At 50.0% G+C, this 19,365-nt stretch overlaps 2 protein-coding genes across 6 annotated transcripts in view; one reads left to right on the top strand and one right to left on the bottom strand.

Annotated features, from left to right (window-relative positions):
* RNF213 (ring finger protein 213) overlaps nucleotides 1–19,365 on the top strand; it is a 322,271-nt gene that overhangs the window by 27,711 nt on the left and 275,195 nt on the right. For 4 of the 5 annotated variants that reach the window (XM_050763979.1, XM_050763977.1, XM_050763978.1 and 1 more), the window contains 8 exons: nucleotides 986–1,534; nucleotides 1,795–1,917; nucleotides 2,848–3,026; nucleotides 3,664–3,822; nucleotides 4,752–4,954; nucleotides 7,822–8,105; nucleotides 8,644–8,894; nucleotides 12,068–12,265. In XM_050763979.1, coding sequence (XP_050619936.1) covers nucleotides 986–1,534; nucleotides 1,795–1,917; nucleotides 2,848–3,026; nucleotides 3,664–3,822; nucleotides 4,752–4,954; nucleotides 7,822–8,105; nucleotides 8,644–8,894; nucleotides 12,068–12,265 — 1,946 coding nt within the window. Of the gene's footprint in view, nucleotides 1–985; nucleotides 1,535–1,794; nucleotides 1,918–2,847; nucleotides 3,027–3,663; nucleotides 3,823–4,751; nucleotides 4,955–7,106; nucleotides 7,682–7,821; nucleotides 8,106–8,643; nucleotides 8,895–12,067; nucleotides 12,266–19,365 lie in introns of those variants that run through there. The other variant, XM_050763982.1, reaches the window with a different exon arrangement.
* Nucleotides 1–19,365, bottom strand: part of EIF4A3 (eukaryotic translation initiation factor 4A3) — a 321,735-nt gene that overhangs the window by 170,629 nt on the left and 131,741 nt on the right. The gene's annotated exons all lie outside the window — the stretch shown is intronic.

Below are 19,365 nucleotides of genomic sequence, written 5' to 3'. Positions count from 1 at the left end.
CCTGAGCACCATCCCCTGGGAGATGCCTGCGGGGTCCCAGGGTCCTGGCAGCCTCCTCCCACCAGCTGCAGTCCTGGTTCCAAGGTGGGGACGGTACCCCTGAACCTGGATGTGCCTTCGAGCCTGGCTGTGCCTGCTGAGGGTGCGGAGGCAGCTGCTACTCATTTTTCAGTCTCCTCCTTCTCATTTCAAATTTTGTGTACGAAATATTTTTATAGAGGTGCATAAAATGTGGAAAGCCTGCGTGTGCTTTCTAATGTTCAAAACCAGGCCAGGCACGGCGGCTCACGTGTGTACTCCCACACTTTGGGAGGCCTGAGCCTGGGTGTTGGAGACCAGCCTGGGCAACATAGTGAGACTCTGTCTCTACAAAGCATTCTTTAAAACCAGCTGGGAATGGTGGTTCACGCCTGTAACTCCAGGATTTCGGGAGGCCGAGGTGGGCAGATCGCCTGAGTCCCAGAGTTCAAAACCAGCTTGGGCAACATGACGAAACCCCGTTTCTACACAAAACAAACAAAAAATTAGCTGGGCGCAGTGATGCTCACCTGTAGTCCCAGCTACTCAGGAGGCTGAGGTGGGAGGATCACTTGAGCCCAGGAGGTCGAGGCTACAGTGAGCCGGGGTTGCACCACTGCACTCCAGCCTGGGTGACAGAGGGAGACCTTGTCTCAAATAAATAAATAAATATCCATGTCCGTGGATGCCCAATAAACAGTGAGCCCGTGTGAGGGTCTCCGCCTGGCCGTGACCGTGCTGAGTGTGGTAAAAGCACTTCAAGGCCACTTGCCCCTGACCCTGCCCATCCCCAACTTTTGTTTCTTAATTTCATTCTTTCCAGGTAATTGCAGATCTAACAGGTGTTAGGCACTTTGGTTGAGCGAAGCTTGAGGTAGCTGAGAAATGGGAGAGAAAGTTGGAGGGAAACGTGGGCTAGAGTACACTAAATCTAAGAAGTAAAGTGAGTGTCTGTCTTTCTGTTTAGAGCAAAAAGAAGAAAAGGAAGAAGAATAAGAATCTGAACAACTCCGCTTCCTCAGAGCTGGATTCCTTGCCCCTGTCTCCTGCCAGCCCCTGTCATCTGACTTTGCTTTCAAACCCGGAGCCTCAGGACGCAGCCCGGCCCCACAGCCAAGCCCAGCAGAGTGGCCCGACTGGCCAGCCAAGCCAGCCCCCGGGCACAGCCACCATACCACTGGAGGGTGACAGTCCCTTCGTGCCCACCAAGGTTGGTGACAGCCCCCTGCAGGCTCAGGCTTTGGGAGAAGCAGGAGTGGCCACAGGAGGTGAGGCTCAGAGCAGCCGCCAACCCCAGGACCACACAGAAGGGGAGGACAAGGACGCTTCCATCCCCTCTGGGGGCAGAGGCCTGTCCCAGGAGGGGGCCGGTCCCCCCACCTCTGCTGGTGAAGGCCGTTCTGGGAATGAAGATGCTGCCCAGGAGCTCCTGTTGCCTGAGTCGAAAGGGGGCAGCTCTGAGCCCGGGACAGAACCGCAGACCACCAGGCAGCAGGCGGGGACCCCAGCCTCTACGGTGAGTCATCCGAGAGAGATGGCCGGGAGTGGCACTGAGCCCTCGGCACCTGGGCTCTGCTGCAAGGTGCTGGCGTTGCTTCCCTGCCAGGGAGGGTGTCCTCTGGGCCCTTCTCCCTGGGTGGGGTGGGAGGGCTGCCCTCCACCCGGGACGCCGGCCCCTCCTGTCCCTAGGCTTGTGGCAGCTACTGACCCTTAAACCATGTCCGAGTCACCCTGGTCCATTTGGTCACCTTGGCTCTGGTGTTTGGGGTCTTGCAGGCAGTTGATGCTGCAGCTGAGCCAGCCAATGCAGTTAAAGGGGCTGGGAAGGAAATGAAAGAGAAGATCCAGAGAATGAAACAGCCGCCAACAACCACTGCTGCTTCCAAAACACACTGCCAGGTGCGTCTCCTTCCTGCCTGCCGGCTCCAGGAGGCCCTCGTCCTGCCCACGGCTGCCCCTCTTTCATTTAATTATTCAGTGAATATTTAAGTGCTGGGGATATAGCCGTGATTCAGACAAAGCCCTGGCCTTCGGGGTGCTCACCTTCTGGAGGAGAGAGAGTCAGGAAACCGACCTCAGCAGTGAGAAGAGCGTGGAGGGAGGGAGGGGAGAGGGCACTGGGGTGGGCCCCGAGGTACCGTGGCCCCCCACAGCCCGAGTGGCCGGGCAAGGCCTCTCTGAGGAGGTGGTGAGGGATGGTCCCGGAGGTGTCTGGGATGTGTCCCAGACAATGGGAAGGTCATGTGCAGAGGCCCTGGGGTAGTGTGGGGTGGGCCTGTTCCCAGAGCAGCAGGGACACCAGTGCTCCCAGGAGGAGTTGGGGGAGGAGAGGCCACCAATGAGGATGGAGAGTGGCGCCTCTGGAGGCTGTGATTAGTGACCCCAACGGCACTGGAAGGTCCCAAGCAGGGAAGGGTTGTGGTCACTCAGTCCGCTGTGAGAAGCATCCCCTGTAGGGGTCGATGTGGAGGCTGGGCCGGGCGCGGTGGCTCACACCTGTAATCCCAGCACTTGGGAGGCCCAGGCGGGTGCATCACCTGAGGTCAGGAGTTTAAGACCAGTCTGGCCAACATGGTAAAACCCCGTCTCTACTAAAAATACAAAAATTAGCCAGCCATGGTGTTGTGTGCCTGTAGTCCCAGCTACTCGGGAGGCTGTGGCAGGAGAATTGCTTGAGCCTGGGAGGTGGAGGTTGCAGTGAGCTGCTGAGACTGCAGTACTGCACTCCAGCCTGGGGAATAAGAGCGAGACTCTGTCTCAAAAAAAAAAAAAAGAAAAAGAAAATGTGGAGGCCAGCCTTGAAGGTCGGGGTTTGGTTCCTTGTTCCAGGAAGCTGAGACCAAGACCAAGGACGAGACGGCTACTGCTGGAGAAAAAGTCGGTAAAAATGAGCAAGGGGAGCCTGAAGACCCCAAGAAGCCAGAGGGGAAGAACAAAAGTGCAGCTGCTGCGAAAAAGGAGAAGGAACAAAAAAACCAGAAAGCGGGTGTCCAGGAAGTGAAGGCAAGGTAGGGATGACCCCGCAGGGGAGCAAAGGAGACCCTGCCTGAGAGCCCGGCACACCCTCTCCCTGCACAGCTCCCAGGGGATATCCAGGCTGCCCTCTAGTCAACTGTTTTGGCAAGTTTAACTTTGGGGGAAAAGGGAACCACTTAGGAGGTGGACGGGGGCGGGCACCTGTGCCAGTTTCTTGTTTCCTAATAGCCCCTGGGGTCCTGGAGCCCGCGTGGGCCTTTTGGAACTCAGGAGAGGGGCTGTTCTGGCTCGGACACCTGCTGGTGCCTCTTGCCACTGCCCGCAACACTTCAGAGATGGGCAGGGATTGGCCACCTCTTCTTCCTCCATTTTGGAGACAGGGAAGAGACAACCCCACAGGGGGTCGTGTGTCAGACATGGATGTGCTTGCATTTTTGCTAGGGTGTGATAGTGTGCATTAGGAACACAAGGACCATGTGCGTGTGTGTGTGTGCATGTGCGTGTGTTCGTGCTTGTGCACGTGCACAGATGTGTGTGCGCGCGTGTGCATGTGCTTGTGCGTACGTGTGCGTGTACCCGTGTGCACATGTGTGTGTGCATGTGCGTGCATGTACATGGCGGGTGGACAGATCTCGCAGGAATCAGATTTCTGTTTTGGTTTTCCACCAGGACGCTGAGCCCGGGCAGAGGAGTCACCGTGTACTTCCACGCCATCATCTCTAATCATTTCTCATTCAATCCCGACCACCATAAAGTCTTCATCAGAGGCGGAGAAGAACTCGGCGAGCCGAAATGGAGCAGGAATGTCTGTGAGCTGCACTGCACCAGGTGCGCATGTCTGTAGGCTTGGGAGGAATCCCTCAGGCAAGGCATAGGATGCCTAATCTGTGACATGTATTTAAAAAAAAATTTTTTTTTTTTTTTTGAGACAGAGTCTTGCTGTGTCACCCAGGCTGGAGTGCAGTGGCGCGATCTCGGCTCACTGCAGCCTCTGCCTCCTGGGTTCAAACGATTCTCATGCCTCAGCCTCCCAAGTAGCTGGGATTACAGGCGCCCGCCACCATGCCCGGCTAATTTTTGTATTTTTAGTAGAGATGGAGTTTCTACTAAATGCTGGCCAGGCTAGTCTCAAACTCCTGACCTCAGGTGATCCGCCTGCCTAGGCCTCCCAAAGTGCTGGGATTACAGGCATGAGCCACTGCGTCCAGCCTTTAAATAATTTTTATCAAGTGAGTTGACGACATCCTTTGGCTTTTGGAAGATGACTATTTCAGACAGCTCTTCCTGGCCATGCATTTCTGTGTCACATTCCATCATGGACCTTTTTTTTTTTTTTTTTAAAGTAATCTTTCTTTATTACACTGTTTTTTTAGAGAGGGGATCTTGCTCTGTTGCCTAGGCGGGAGTACAATCATGACTCACTGCAGCCTCAATCTCCTGGGCCACCGTGCCCAGCTTTGTTTATCCAAGACAGAATCTTGCTCTGTCACCCAGGCTGGACTGCAGTGGTGGGATCCCAGGTCAATGCAGCCTTGACCTCTGAACTCGAGAAGTCCTCCCACCTCAGCCTCCCATGGTGTTGGGATTTCAGGCATGGGCCGCGGAACCCAGCTTTGCCAGGGTTTATTTTCTTGTTCTAGAAGCCTCCTCTTAGTCCACATCAATTTGTAGCTTTGCACTCCATGCTGTGTTTGAGAAGAACTAAAATTTCCGGGATGGGAATTTTGGATAACCAACTGTATCCTGTTCATTCCCAGAGACTTACATCGTGATGGCATTCTTGTTGAAGGCAGCGCCGTCATTTCCAAGAAATACCTAAATAAATACATTCCTTACAAGTACGTCATTTGTAATAACAAGGGCTCTGCTGAGTTTGAGTTCATCTACAAGCGCCAGCAGAAGGAGGGCGAGCACGTCAACCGCTGTCTGTTCATAAAATCTTCACTTTTGGGCTCAGGAGGTAAGTCGTGGCAGGAGGCTGTCTGCTCACCCTTCCAGAGTGCAGGTGCCAGCCCTGCAGTACTGGGCGTGTCTCTCTGGAGACCACAGACTTTGCCTGGGCAGTGAGGGCCTCTGCTCCGCAATGGCCCCTCCCCAGCCTCGAGGTTCAGTGACACTGACTTTGGGTTCTGTCCCTGGTTGGTTAAAGATGTGTTGGCTTCTCCTTTGAGCTCAGTGTGACTTACCCACTCACTTGCAGATTTTTTTGTTTGTTTTTTGAGATGGAGTCTGTCGCTCAGGCTGGAGTGCAGTGGTGTAATCTCGGCTCACTGCAACCTCTGCTTCCCGGGGTCAAGCAGTTCTCCTGCGTCAGTCTCCCGAGTAGCTGGGATTACAGAAGCCTGCCACCACCCCCGGCTAACTTTTGCATTTTTAGTAGAGACGGGGGTTCACCATGTTGGCCAGCTGGTCTTGAGCTCAGGTGATCTGCCGGTCTCGGCCTCCCAAAGTGTTGGGATTACAGGTGTGAGCCCCTGCGCCCGGCCGGAAAGCATTTTTAATTAAGGGAAAGGAGAGAACACGAAGCCAGAAGAAGGGCTGCGACTGGGAACAGAGGGGCAGCAAAGGCCTGGAAGCTGGGTCAGGGACAAGTGCAGTGACCAGGAGGCCACTGGGACTTGTCACTTCTCTCGAGATTTTCAGATGGTTGACTGGAGATGACGCCCAGAGCCCCGTCTGCAGGCTCCTGCCAGCTGCCATCCCCAGCCTGTCAGCCGCTCCGCCCACCTGTCCATAGACGCGGGCGCTCCCCTTCTCGCAGAGCCCTCTGTGCCCCTCCATGCCTCTCTCAGGGGTCCCCCGCCTGAGTTCTCTGTCTATAAACTTGGGCTCTCTTGGTCACCTGGACTCCTAGCACTGCCTCCTCAGCTGGGGGGTCCTGGGCTTCCCCTGGCTCCCCTCCCTGCACAGTGACACTGAAACTTAAGGAAGTGAGCTGGGGTCAACTGGTTGTTGCTTTCCGCTCCCTGCCCCCCACTGTCCGGTGTCTTGAAAATGGTTGTTTTACTGTTTATGTTGTTCATATGTTGCTTTAGGCAGATACGGGAGAATGTAAATTTAGTCCCTGTCATTCCACCTTGGACAAAGACAGAAGTCCTAAGAACTTTATAAAGTATTTATTTTTTTGTTTTTGTAAACATATTTTTTTTTTGAGACAGGATCTCGCTCTGTCACCCAGGCTGGAGTGCAATGGCACGATCTCAGCTCACTACAGCCTCAACCCCCAGAGCTCAACTGATCCTCCCCCTCAGTCCCCCAAGTAGCTGGGCCTACAGGCGTGTGCCACCATGCCTGGCTAATTTTTCGTATTTTTTTTTGGAGAGACTGGTCTTGCTATGTTGCCCAGTCTGGTCTCAAACTCGTGGGCTCAAGCAATCCGCCCATCTTAGCCTCCCAAAGTGCTGGGATTAAGACGTGAGCCACCGTGCCCAGCCAAACGTGATTTTTACTAGCTAGAGAGTGTACTCTGAGAACTTAAGCTTTGAGAGAATAGGCCTTAGTCCAGTAATTCCATATATAAATATATTTAAATATGGAATTCTATAGATATAAATATGGAATTCCTTCTCTGATAAATGCCATGGCATTGATGGCTCAGTTAAAAGGGCGCATGGTGGCTGGGTGCGGTGGCTCACGCCTGTAATCCCAGCACTTTGGGAGGCCGAGGCAGGCGGATCACAAGGTCAGGAGATCGAGATCATCCTGGCTAACATGGTGAAACTCCATCTCTACTACAAATACAAAAAGATTAGCCGGGCGTGGTGGTGGGCCCCTGTAGTCCCAGCTCCTCAGGAGACTGAGGCAGGAGAATGGCATGAACCTGGGAGGCGGAGCTTGCAGTGAGCCAAGATCGGCAACTGCACTCCAGCCTGGGCAACAGAGCAAGACTCCGTCTCAAAACAAAAAAAACAAAAAAACAAAAAAAAAGGCACGTGGTAGGGGATTTGAGCTGGAGGTCGGCAGAAGCTTCCACAAGGAGGTGATGACCGAGGTGAACTAAACAGTTGCAAGCCCTGCTGGGCCCGGGGTGCAGAGCTGGGGTGGGTGGGCCTGACAGTCTACACAACTGTGCGGCGGGTGGGGCCCCCGCCCCCCGCAAAGCACAGCAGAGGGCTCAGGAGGCCTGTGAGGGTGCTTCCCGTTTCTGCCTGATTTTTACTTCTGTTTGTATGTCTTCACGGGGCCTCTGACTCTCTCATTGACCTCCTGTGTTTTCTAATTATTTTACAGTCGACCTCACTGGGTTCTCTGTAATGAGGTCTGCACTCACATCGTTTGCAATGGAGCTTAAGAACAGTCATGAATTCAGCCCTTGCCCTGTACCAGCCACCATGCCAAAGGCCATCTGTGCCTGCTGGGCAGCCTCCACCTTCCTCCAGGGGTTGTGTCCCATTCCTAGTACAGAGGAAACCAGCTCAGTGATGGACCGGGACAGTGCTCAGTTGCTAGTGAGGGATGTGGTTTCTGTATGACACGTTCTACCTCCTTGTGATGATGTTTAAGGAAGTTGTTTATCAAGTTTGCTGAGCTACACAGTTAGAGATCCGTTGCAAGTCTCAGGCCCGCTGCATTTCGCGACCCGGGGCTTTCCACTCATCACTGTGGGACGTCTAGGATGTCCGTTTGCACGGGGCCGGCCTCAGATAAGAAGCCAGATGGAGTGAGTCTGGCTGTCGTCAGTGTGCAGGTTTTTGCTTTTCCCTTCCTCCCTTCCTCTGGCCCGTTTACTCCATCTCTGTGCCAGTCATGATCAGCCTTCTAGGCCAGCGTCTGGGTCTCCAGGGTTTTGATGGTCTTAGGTAGACTCTCCTTCTTTCTGTCTCTCAGACTGGCATCAGTACGATGACATAGTTTGTATGAGGCCTCCCGGGAAATTTCAGAAAGTCATGAACCATATCGCAGACTTCACGAGGAAGGACCTGGTGAAGGGGAAGCAGATTGCCGCCACGGTCATGCTGGATGGCATCTTCAGCATCCTGCAGACCTGGGACACCATCAACCTCAACAACTTCTTCACCCAGTTCCAGCAGTTTTATTTTGTCGTGCGACAGCCTATGATTTATGAAGGACACGCACAGCCGTGGACCGCTTTGCAGTACGGGGAGAAAGAGGTATCAGGCTGGCCACCAGCTGCTCTACCTTCTCACCTGACCTGCTAGTGGCCGGATGACCCCTTGACTCTGTGGGCCGGGTTGCAGATGGGAATGTGTGGAAGTTTCCGACCTTTTCTCCTACCACCGTGTCTTGGAATTTCCCCGCCCTCCCCATTTTCCTCCTTTTCCTGGTTGTAATCTGAACCCCACCCCAGCACCAGTCCTGAGTCCTCCCCTGGCCTTGGAGGGAGAGTGGAAGGAACGGGGAGCCCTCCCGCACTGCACCTTTTCCTTCGCTGCGGTGCAGCCTGGGCGGGTTTCAGGCCAGCCTGGAGCTGTTTCTGAGGGAAGCTGAGCGCTGGTGAGCCTCGGGGGCCCTGCCTGAGCCCTCATGCCAGGGTCTTGGCTGCACCGCGGCTGCTCCTGTAGCTCCCGCAGGTGTGGCGGGGGGCACGGATGGGGTCTGCTGCCCTAGCTGTGGTGCTGGGGCGGTTCTGGACACCTCTGATGAATTCAGGTTCACGGTTCATGCATCTTCCTCTTCTCCCACCATCAGGTGAAGAAAGACCTGTGGGAATATCTGCAGAAGCACATGGCACCATTTCTGGAGAGAAAAAGCACGGACCTTTTCCCTAAAGACTGCCCAGTGAGGAGTAAACTGAAAATGGGCCTCATTGTCCTTTTTGTAGTGGAAAAATTTCAGTTAGAAGACAACCTGACCTCAGTGTGTCACCTCCTGTCCTCGGATGCCAGCTCACCAGATGAGCTTCACAGTGACCTAAGCCACATCCTTGGGACATCTCAGAGGTATTATTATTTTTTTTTGTTAAAATGTTTTTATAGCTATTATAATGATTTTCTCTGATTGCAAAAATAAGGGGTTGACTAGAGTGACTGAAAGCACACAGGGAAGAAATAAAACCACCCGTGATTTTACCACTCACTGTGGTCGTGGCAGTAGTTTTTCCTAGCATGTATCTTATTTTTATTATATTCTGTCTTCTGTTGAATACCCTGCTTTTTTTGTTTGTTTGTTTTCCCTAGACAGCGTCTCACTTTGTGACCCAGGCTAGAGTAAGTGGCGCAATCTTGGCTCACTGCAGCCTCCGCCTCCTAGGTTCAGGCAATTCTCCTGCTTCAGCCTCCTTAGTAGCAGGTACTACAGGTGCACACGACCGCACACGGCTAATTTTTTTTTTTTTTTTTTTTTTTTTTTTTTTGAGACGGAGTCTCACGCTGTTGCCCAGGCTGGAGTGCAGTGGCGCGATCTCGGCTCACTGCAAGCTCCGCCTCCCGGGTTCCCGCCATTCTCCTGCCTCAGCCTCCTGAGTAGCTGGGACTACAGGCGCCCGCCACCGTGCCCGGCTAGTTTTTTGTATTTTTTTTAGTAGAGACGGGGTTTCACTGTGGTCTCGATCTCCTGACCTTGTGATCCGCCCGCCTCGGCCTCCCAAAGTGCTGGGATTACAGGCTTGAGCCACCGCCCCTGGCCTTTTTTTTTTTTTTTTTTGAGACGGAGTCTCGCTCTGTCACCCAGGCTGGAGTGCAGTGGCCGGATCTCAGCTCACTGCAAGCTCCGCCTCCCCGGTTTACGCCATTCTCCGGCCTCAGCGTCCCGAGTAGCTGGGACTACAGGCACCCGCAACCTCGCCCGGCTAGTTTTTTGTATTTCTTAATAGAGACGGGGTTTCACCGTGTTAGCCAGGATGGTCTCGATCTCCTGACCTCGTGATCCGCCCGCCTCGGCCTCCCAAAGTGCTGGGATTACAGGCGTGAGCCACCGCGCCCGGCCACGGCTAATTTTTGTATTTTTAGTAGAGAAGGGTTTTCGCCATTTTGGCCAGGCTGGTCTCGAACTCCTGACCTCAAGTGGTCCACCCACCTCGGCCTCCCAAAGTGCTAGGATTGTAGGCATGAGCCGCCGCGCCTGGACTGAATGCCCTGGTTTTTGAAGCTTTGTGTCATACCATGAGCAGCGTCTGTGTGCACGCATTTAGGAGGTTGTGGCACGATGCCGGCCTGAACATATCCCCTCAAGGATATCTGCAGAAGCAGTGTGAATGTTCTCCCGATGCCCCTGCCTGTGCCGTGTCTAGTTTAGGAAATAGCGTGACTGTCCCGGGCCTGAAATGTTTGGTGGTGAGAAGGTGATGGCCTTTGACTTGGTGGGAAGACCTGCTCAGACCCCACTGAGCTCTGATGGTCACAGTCTCCCAGCATTCTGTGTGTGTTGATTTGAACTGGGAATGACATGAGGTAGCCTTTCCTGACCAGCATGTCTTATCACGACATCTGCCTCTTGGTTTTACACATTTATTTATTTGTTGTTTTGAGACAGCGTCTTACTCTGTGCCCCCAGGCTGGAGTGCAGTGGAGCAGTCACGGCTCACTGCAGCTTCAACCTCACAGACTCAGGTGGTCCTCCCGCCTCAGCCTCCTGAACAGCTGGGACTACAGATGCACACCACCACTTGCAGCTAATTTTTGTATTTATTGTAGAGACAGGGTTTCGCCATGTTGCCCCGGTGGTCTTGAACTCCTGAGTTGAAGTGATCCACCTGCCTCGGCCTCCCAAAGCGTTGGGATTATAGGCATGAGCCACTGTGCCTGGCCTGGTTTTACAAATATAAAACACCCAGATAAACACTGCGCATTTTGACAAAGAGGAGGAATAGTGGCAAGGCAATGTACAAAGTTAGTGCCAATGTTTAAAGTATGAGGAATCATTAATATGTTTTGACTGTAGCAGATTCACCATGTATTGTTCATGGGCCCACCCCTTACATTTAAAAAGTTGTTTTGGGGCCGGGCGTGGTGGCTCATGCCTGAAATCCCAGCACTTTGGGAGGTCAAGACAGGCGGATCACAAGGTCAGGAGTTGGAGACCAGCCTGACCAACATGGTGGAACCCTGTCTCTACTAAAAATGCAAAAATTAGCTGGGCGTAGTGATGCATGCCTGTAATCTCAGCTACTCAGGAGACCGAGGTAGGAGAATTGCTTGAACCGGGAGGCGGAGGTTGCAGTGAGCTGAGATCATGCCATTGCACTCCAGCCTGGGCGACAGAGCAAGGCTTCGTCTCAAAAAAAAAAAAAAAAAAGTTGTTTTGGCCGGGCATTATGGCTCACACCTGTAATCCCAGTGCTTTGGGAGGCTGAGGCAGGAGGGATTGCTTGAGCCCAGAAGTTCAGGATCAGCCTGGGAAACAAAAATTAAAATAAAAAATTTAACCAGCCAACATGGTGAAACCCTATCTCTACTAAAAATACAAATACAAAAAATTAGCCAGGCATGTTGGCGGGCACCTATAGTCCCACTTACTCAGGAGGCTGAGACAGGAGAATTGCTTGAACCCAGGAGGTGGAGGTTGCAGTGAGCCAAGATTGTGCCATTGCACTCCAGCCTGGGCAACAGAGTGAGACTCTGTTTCAAAAAAAAAAGAAAAAAAAAGTAGCTGGGTGTGGTGGTGCACCTGTAATTCCAGCACCTGACAGACTGAGGCAGGAGGATCCCTCAAGCTCAAGAGTTCGAGGTTGTAACGATCGCACCACCACACTGCCTTGATGACAGAGTGAGACTGTCTCTAAACAATGAAAATAAATTTTACAAGTTGCTTTATATTTAGATTTACTGTTGCCAGATGGCCTGGGTTCAAATGCCGGCTCTGTCAGGCAGGACCCTGCGTTGACTACTTAGCCAGGACCTCTGCCTCTGAGATTGCTCCCCGTCCTGGGAGTTTGTTGTGGGGATTCGGCGAGGGCCCATGAAGGACCTGACGCCCTAGGCTGGGGGCTGAGGGAAGCCGTGTCTCCTGTGTGAGTTACCCTGTGGCTCCTGCGCGAGTTAAACTCTGCTCTGCCACGTGCGTTGCTCCTCCTGCTCTGTGTGCGTGGTGTTTGCTCACCGTTGGGACTCCAGACCCCCAGGGAGACGACTCCCTGGCCAACTCAGCTCACTGCGGGATCTTTATTCCCTTCCAGCTGGCGGCTGTACCTGGTGAACCTGTGCCAAAGGTGCATGGACAAAAGTATGTACCACTGGCTGGGCACCCTGCCTGTCCTGCACTGCTGTATGGAACTGGCTCCGCGGCACAAGGACGCCTGGAGCCAGCCTGAGGACACCTGGGCCGCTCTGGAGGGAATCTCTTTCTCACAGTTCCGGGAACAAACGCAAGATACGTAAGTGGTAGAGTTGTGCTTATCTACATGAATCTGGGAAGAATGGCTCCTACGCCGTGCGCCCGGAGTCCCGGTGGGCTCTGTAGTGACTCCGTTCCTGTTTCTAATGACAGAAGTAACACACGTTCTTTTAACATTTTATGACATCAAAACTATCAAGAATAGGCCGGGCACAGTGGCTCACGCCTGTAGTCCCAGCACTTTGGGAGGCCGAGGCGGGTGGATCACCTGAGGTCAGGAGTTCAAGACCAGCCTGGCCAACATGGTGAAAACCTGTCTCTACTAAAAATACCAAAAAAAAAAAAAAAAAAAGCCAGGCATGGTGTCATGTGCATGTAATCCCAGCTACTCAGGAGCCTGAGGCAGGAGAGTCACTTGAACCCGGGAGTTGGAGGTTGCAGTGAGCTGGGATTGTGCCACTGCACTGTAGCCTGGGCAACAGCATGAGACTCTGTCTAAAACAAACAAACAAACAAACAAACGAACTATCAAGAATACAGAAACAACCTGTAACCCCAGAGATAGCCATTGTTAGCACAGAGGCATACCTGTTTCTGGTTTTGTCCAAATATGGATTCGTGGGTGTTTTATGTACTCAAAAGAGCAACAACAAATGATGTGTTATTTATTCTGGCTTACAACCTGATTTTTCCTCTTAACAGTATTTTGTGGACAACTTTTTTTCTGTCAGCAAATCCCTATCTATGTTATTAAGATAAACATTGCTTAGCCTTCCAGCCAGAGAGAGTGTCAGCCTTGTATTGAGCCAGTTCTCTGTTATGGGATGTGTGGTTGTTTGTGCAGTTTCGTTTTGTCAGCGTGCTTTCATAAGCATCCTTAGCTTTCTCTGTCCAATGGCTTCACTGAGATAGATCCCTATAAGTGGAACTGCTAGGTCAAAGGCATTGAGAACTCTAAGCCATTTATACCTTTGCATAATGCAGGCTTATAGGAGAGGAATATTGGCAATATATATAATCCTGACCTCTGATCCAAACATAATGACCTCCCCTTTAGCCCAAGAAAATATTACCAGAAAAAGTTTGTTTATTTATTTATTTTTAAATTTTTAAGTTCAGGAGTACATGTGCAGGTTTGTTACATAGATAAACTTGTGTTATGTGTTTTTTTTGTACAGATTATTTCATGACCCAAATATTAAGCCTAGTACCCATTAGTTATGTTTCCCGATCCTCTCCCTCTTCCCATCCTCCCCCTCCGATAAACCCCAGTGTGTGTTGTTCCCCTCTCTGTGTCCTTGTGTTCTCATCATTTAGCTCCCACTTGTAAGCAAGAACATGTGGTATTTGATTTTCTGTTCAAGTTAATTTGCTAAGGATAATGGCCTCCAACTCCATCCATGTTCCTGCAAAGGAGCTGATCTCATTCTTTTTCAGGGCTGCATAGTATTCCATGGTGTGTATGTACCACATTTTCTTTATCCAGTCCACCATTGATGCGCATTTAGTTTGATTCCATGTCTTTGCTACTGTGAGTTGTGCTGCAGTGAACATACATGGGCGTGTTTGTTTATAAGTGAGCGATTTACATTGTTTTTGTTACATACTCAGTCATGGGATTGCTGGTGTGAATGGCATTTGTGGAATTACCACATTGTTTTCCACAATGGTTGAACTAATTTACACTCCCACTAACAGTGCATAAGCATTCCTTTTGCTCTGCAACTTCTCCAGCATCTTTTAATTTTTGACCTTTTAATAGCAGCCATTCTGACTGGTGTTAAGATGGTATCTCACTGTATTTTTTTTTTTTTTTTTTTAGAGACAGAGTCTGGCTCTGTCACCCAGGCTGGAGTACAGTGGCATGATCTCAGCTCTCTGCAGCCTGCGCCTCCCGGGCACAAGCGATTCTGCTGGGATTAGAGGTGTGCGCCACCATACCTGGCTAATTTTTGTATTTTTAGTAGAGACGGAGTTTCACCATGTTGACCAGGCTGATCTTGAACTCTTGACCTCAAGTGATCCACCTGCCTCGGCCTCCCAAAGTACTAGGATTACAGGCATGAGCCACCACGCCTGGCCTCATTGTGTTTTGTTTTGTTTTGTTTGAGATGGAGTCTCGCTTTATCACCCAGGCTGGATTGCAGTGGCACAATCTTGGCTCACTGTAACCTCTCCCTCCCAGGTTCAAGTGATTCTCCCGCCTCAGTCTCCTGGGTAGCTGGCACCACAGGCGCCCCACCTTGCCTGGCTAATTTTTGTATTTTTAGTAGAGACGGGGTTTCACCATGTTGGCCAGGCTGGTCTCAAACTCCGGACCTCAAGTGATCCACCCACTTTGGCCTCCCAAAGTGCTGGGATTGCAGGTGTGAGCCACCGCGCCCGTCGTCATTGTGATTTTCATCTGCGTTTCTCTAATGATCAGTGATGTTGAGCTTTTTTTTTTCTTGAGATGGAGTCTTGCTCTATCGCCCAGGCTGGAGTGCAGTGGTGTGATCTCGGCTCACTGCAAGCTCCGCCTCCCGGGTTCATGCCATTCTCCCGCCTGAGTAGCTGGGACTACAGGTGCCTACCACCACGCCCGGCTAATTTTTTTGTATTTTTAGTAGAGATGGGGTTTCACTGTGTTAGCCTGGATGGTCTCGATCTCCTGACCCCGTGATCCACCCGCCTCAACCTGCCAAAGTGCCTGGATTACAGGCGTGAGCCACCGTGCCCGGCTGAACTTTTTTCATATGCCTGTTAGCCATATGTATGTCTTCTTGTGAAAAGTGTCTGTTCATGTCCTTTGCCCACTTTTTAGTGTTTTTTTTTTTTTTCTTGTAAATGTGTGTATGTTCCTTACAGATGCTGGATATTACGCCTGTGTCAGACGCATATTTTGCAAAAATTTTCTCCCATTCTGTGGGTCATCTGTTTACTCTGTGGATAGTTTCTTTTGCTGTGCAAAAGCTCCTCAGTTTAATTAGTTCTCATTTGTCAATTTTTGCCTTTCTTGTGATTGCTTTTGGTGTCTTTGTCATGAAATCTTTGCCCGTTCCCATGTCTAGAATGGTATTGCCTAGGTCTGGGCAAAGATTGGAGAAAAATTATGGAGAAGTCCTTAAAAGTACAGGCAACAAAGTGAAGTGAGATAAATGGGATTATATCAAATCAAAAAGCTTCTGCGCAGCAAAGGAAACTATCAACAGAGTGAAGAGACAGTCTACGGAATGGGAGAAAATAGTTGCCATCTACGCGTCGGGTAGGGGAATTTAAGGAACTCAAACAAGTGAACAGAAAAAGTTAGATTTTAAAATGGACAAATGAGTTGAGTAGTCGTCTCAAAAGAAGACACACAGCTGACCAACAGGTATATGAAAAAATGATCAGCATCATTAAATTAGGGAAATGCAAATCAAAACCCCAATGAGATATGTTCTTACCCAAGTTAGAATAGCTGTGATCAAAAAGACAAAAAATAAATGCCCGTGAGTATGTGGGAAAGAGAAACTCTTACACAATGTAGGAATGTAGATTAGTACTGCCACTGTGGAGAACAGTATAAAGGTTCCTCAAAAAACCACAAATCGAACTACCGTATGATCCAGCAATCGTACGGCTGGGGATACATCCAAAATAAAGGAAATCAGTATGTTGAAGAGATAGCTGCACTCCTATATTTATTGTGACACTCAATAGCCATGATATGGAATCCACCGGAGTATCCACCTGCAGATGAGTGGATGAAGAGAGTGTTTTCTATATACACAAGAGAATACTATTTGGCCACCAAAAAGAATGAAATTCTGTCTTTCGTGGCAACATGGATGAGCTTGGAGGAGATGACGTTAAGTGAAATAAGCCAGGCACAGAAAGATAAATACTGCACGTTCCCACTCATACGTGGATGTGAAAAGAGTTGATCTTCTAGAAGGAGAGAGTAGAATAGTAGTTATGAGAGGCAAGGAAGGATGGGGAGAGGGCTAGCCAAAGGTTGGCTAGTGGATACAAAAATATGGCTAGATAGGACGAATAAGTTCTAGGGTCCTAGAGCAGTATGGAACGACTGTAATTTACAATTTATTATGTTTTTCAAATAGCTAGAAGAGTGGAGTTTGAATGTTTGCAACACAAGTGTTTGAGATAGATATGCTAATTACCCTGATTTTTACACATTACACATTGTATACATATATGTTGTATACACATATTTGTACAGATTACAGACTGTATACATTGTACATAGTGTACATTGTAGACATATATTTATATGTATATACAGTGCACAAAATGTATTCTCTATATGCATACGCTGCATAATATATACAAACATTTGTATATAGTACGTATTATATACATATATGGAAATATAACACTGTTCCCCATAAATATGTACCATTATTATGTGTCAGTTTAAAAATAATAAAAGCAGCTGGGCGTGGTGGCTCATGCCTATAATTCCAGTAGTTTGGGAGGCCCAGACAGGAGGATCGCTTGAGGCCAGGAGTTCAAGACCAGCCTGGGCAATGTAGGAGAACCCGATCTTTACAAAAAACAAAGAAAAGAGTTGGGCATGTTCTGGTATACCTGTACTCCCAGCCACTTGGGAGGCTTACATGGGAGGATCGCCTGAGCCGGGGAGGTCAAGGCTGCAGTGGTAGAAGTCCAGATTCCCTAGAAGTTGAAATAAAAGCATCTGTATTTTCAGATTCCTGACAGGTAACCACAAACTTTCTCTTTAAGTATAATCTCTATGAAATACTGAATACTGGGTTATTTAATAGAACTGTCATAATGACCACAGGTTACCCCTTCTAAGCAAAATAGATTATTTTGGCCTTGAAATGGTCTTTCTCTTATTAATGTGCTAGAATGTATTCATTCACTCACTGGACAAATACTTGAAGAGTACCTTCCTTGTGCCAGGAAGTACTACTCAAGGCACAGGGTGTACAGCACTGCTCAAAACAGACAGCGGCTCCTGGCCGCATGGAACTTGCATTCTAACTGGAGAGGCAGGCAGTTAACACGTTAGTAAGTCCTATTGATGAGAGAGCTCTGGAAATTCCTCCTTCCCCAGCCTGGAGGTGTGGGCCACAGAATCTGCTAAGGTCTGAAGATAGGGCAGGAGAGCAGAGGTAATGACTGCAGCATTCTGGGCCTTGCAGTGAGAACAAGACAGTGACTATGCAGTTGGGAAAGTGGCTGGAGAACGGAAAGAGATGCCCCCTTGTAAAGCATGATGCTCAGAGCCTGCCAAATGCCGAAGACTGGGGACAGCAGAAAAAATGAGGCAGTTGCTCTGCGCCCCTGGATCTCAACTTCTGCTAAAGGCAGTGTTATGGTCTTGCCTTTAGAAGTGTAAAAGCCTTTGGAAACCAATTCTTTTCTCTCTCTCTGTCTCTGTCTCTGTCTCTCTCTCTTTCTCTCTCTCTCTCTCTCTCTCTCTCTCTCTCTCTCTCAGGCTGGAGTGCAGTGGCATGATCTCTGGTCACTGCAACCTCCGCCTCCCAGGTTCAAGTGATTCTTGTGCCTCAGCCTCCCAAGTAGCTGGGACTACAGGTGCATGTAATCACATATCACATGGGGCTAATTTTTGTATTTTTAGTGGAGATGGGTTTTGCCATGTTGGCCAGGCTGGTCTTGAACTCCTGGCCTCAAGTGATCTGCCTGCCTCAGCCTCCCAAAGTGCTGGGATTACAGGCATGAGCCACCCACTGTGCCTGGCCAGCCCTTGGGAACCAATTCTAATTAAAGCTACAACAAAGCTGTAATTCATCTAAACTATTTTTTTTTTTTTTTTTTTTTTGAGACGGAGTCTCGCTCTGTCGCCCAGGCTGGAGTGCAGTGGCCGGATCTCAGCTCACTGCAAGCTCCGCCTCCCGGGTTCGGGCCATTCTCCTGTCTCAGCCTCCTGAGTAGCTGGGACTACAGGCGCCCGCCACCTCGCCCGGCTAGTTTTTTGTATTTTTTAGTAGAGACGGGGTTTCACCGTGTTAGCCAGGATGGTCTCGATCTCCTGACCTCGTGATCCGCCCGTCTCGGCCTCCCAAAGTGCTGGGATTACAGGCTTGAGCCACCGCGCCCGGCCCATCTAAACTATTAACTCAGCCCCTGATAACAGAAGAGGCCACCAGACGATCAAGAGAGAAAACAATCAATATAGTCAGACCCATGGATGGTCCATATTTACCTAGAAAGGCTAGATATAGTAGACATATAGAGTACCTTTTATTATTATTGCTATTTTTATGTACTTATCTTTAAATCTCTTGAAAAGTCTACAGTAGCATTGTTCCTAAAGATCAGTCTTTCAGGTAAAAGTGGCCTTTAGTATGCAGTGAACCTTTATTGATATGTTTTTCATAACTTCTGTTACTTCTGGGGAACCTTGCTTTATTTCTTTCCCATTGTCAACATTTTGGGTCTCCAGTACTGTGTTCCAGAAGCATTATTTAAGGGCCTTCGCTGAGCACACTTGGGCTCTTTGATCCTGGATACTCGTTAATAATAGAGGTTTGGTCGGGCACGGTGGCTCACGCCTGTAATCCCAGCACTTTGGGAGGCTGAGGCGGGTGGATCATGAGGTCGGGAGATCAAAACCATCCTGGCTAACACGGTGAAACCTGTCTCTACTAAAAATACAAAAAATTAGCCGGGCATGGTGGCGGGCGCCTGTAGTCCCAGCTACTTGGGAGGATGAGGCAGGAGAATGGCGTGAGCCCAGGAAGCGGAGCTTGCAGTAAGCCGAGATCGCGCCACTGCACTCCAGCCTGGGCGACAGAGTGAGACTCCATTTCAAAAAAAACTTAATAATTAAGAGGCTTAATTATTGGGATATTACCTTTTTATTGTAAAATATACATAATCTCCAGTTTACCATGTTAACTCCTTTTCAGGGCACAGTTCCCTGGCACTAAGTACATTCACACCGTCGTGCAGCCGTCAGCACCGTCCACCTCCAGAACTCAGCTTCCCCAGCTGAAACTCCGTCCCCATGAAACAACCTCCCCACTCCCCCTCCTCCTGGTAACCACTGTTCTCCTCTCTCTCTCTAGGATTTTGACTTCTCTGGGGACCTCACATGAGTGGAATCACACAGGATTTGTCCTTTCATGTCTGGCTTATTTCACTGAGCATAGCGTTGTCAAGGTTCAT

The sequence above is a fragment of the Macaca thibetana genome, chromosome 16 (genome assembly GCF_024542745.1).
Source record: "Macaca thibetana thibetana isolate TM-01 chromosome 16, ASM2454274v1, whole genome shotgun sequence".
Lineage (NCBI taxonomy): Eukaryota > Metazoa > Chordata > Mammalia > Primates > Cercopithecidae > Macaca > Macaca thibetana.
The sequence above is the reverse complement of the archived record's forward strand: the minus strand, read 5'-3'. Positions and strand labels throughout refer to the sequence as shown.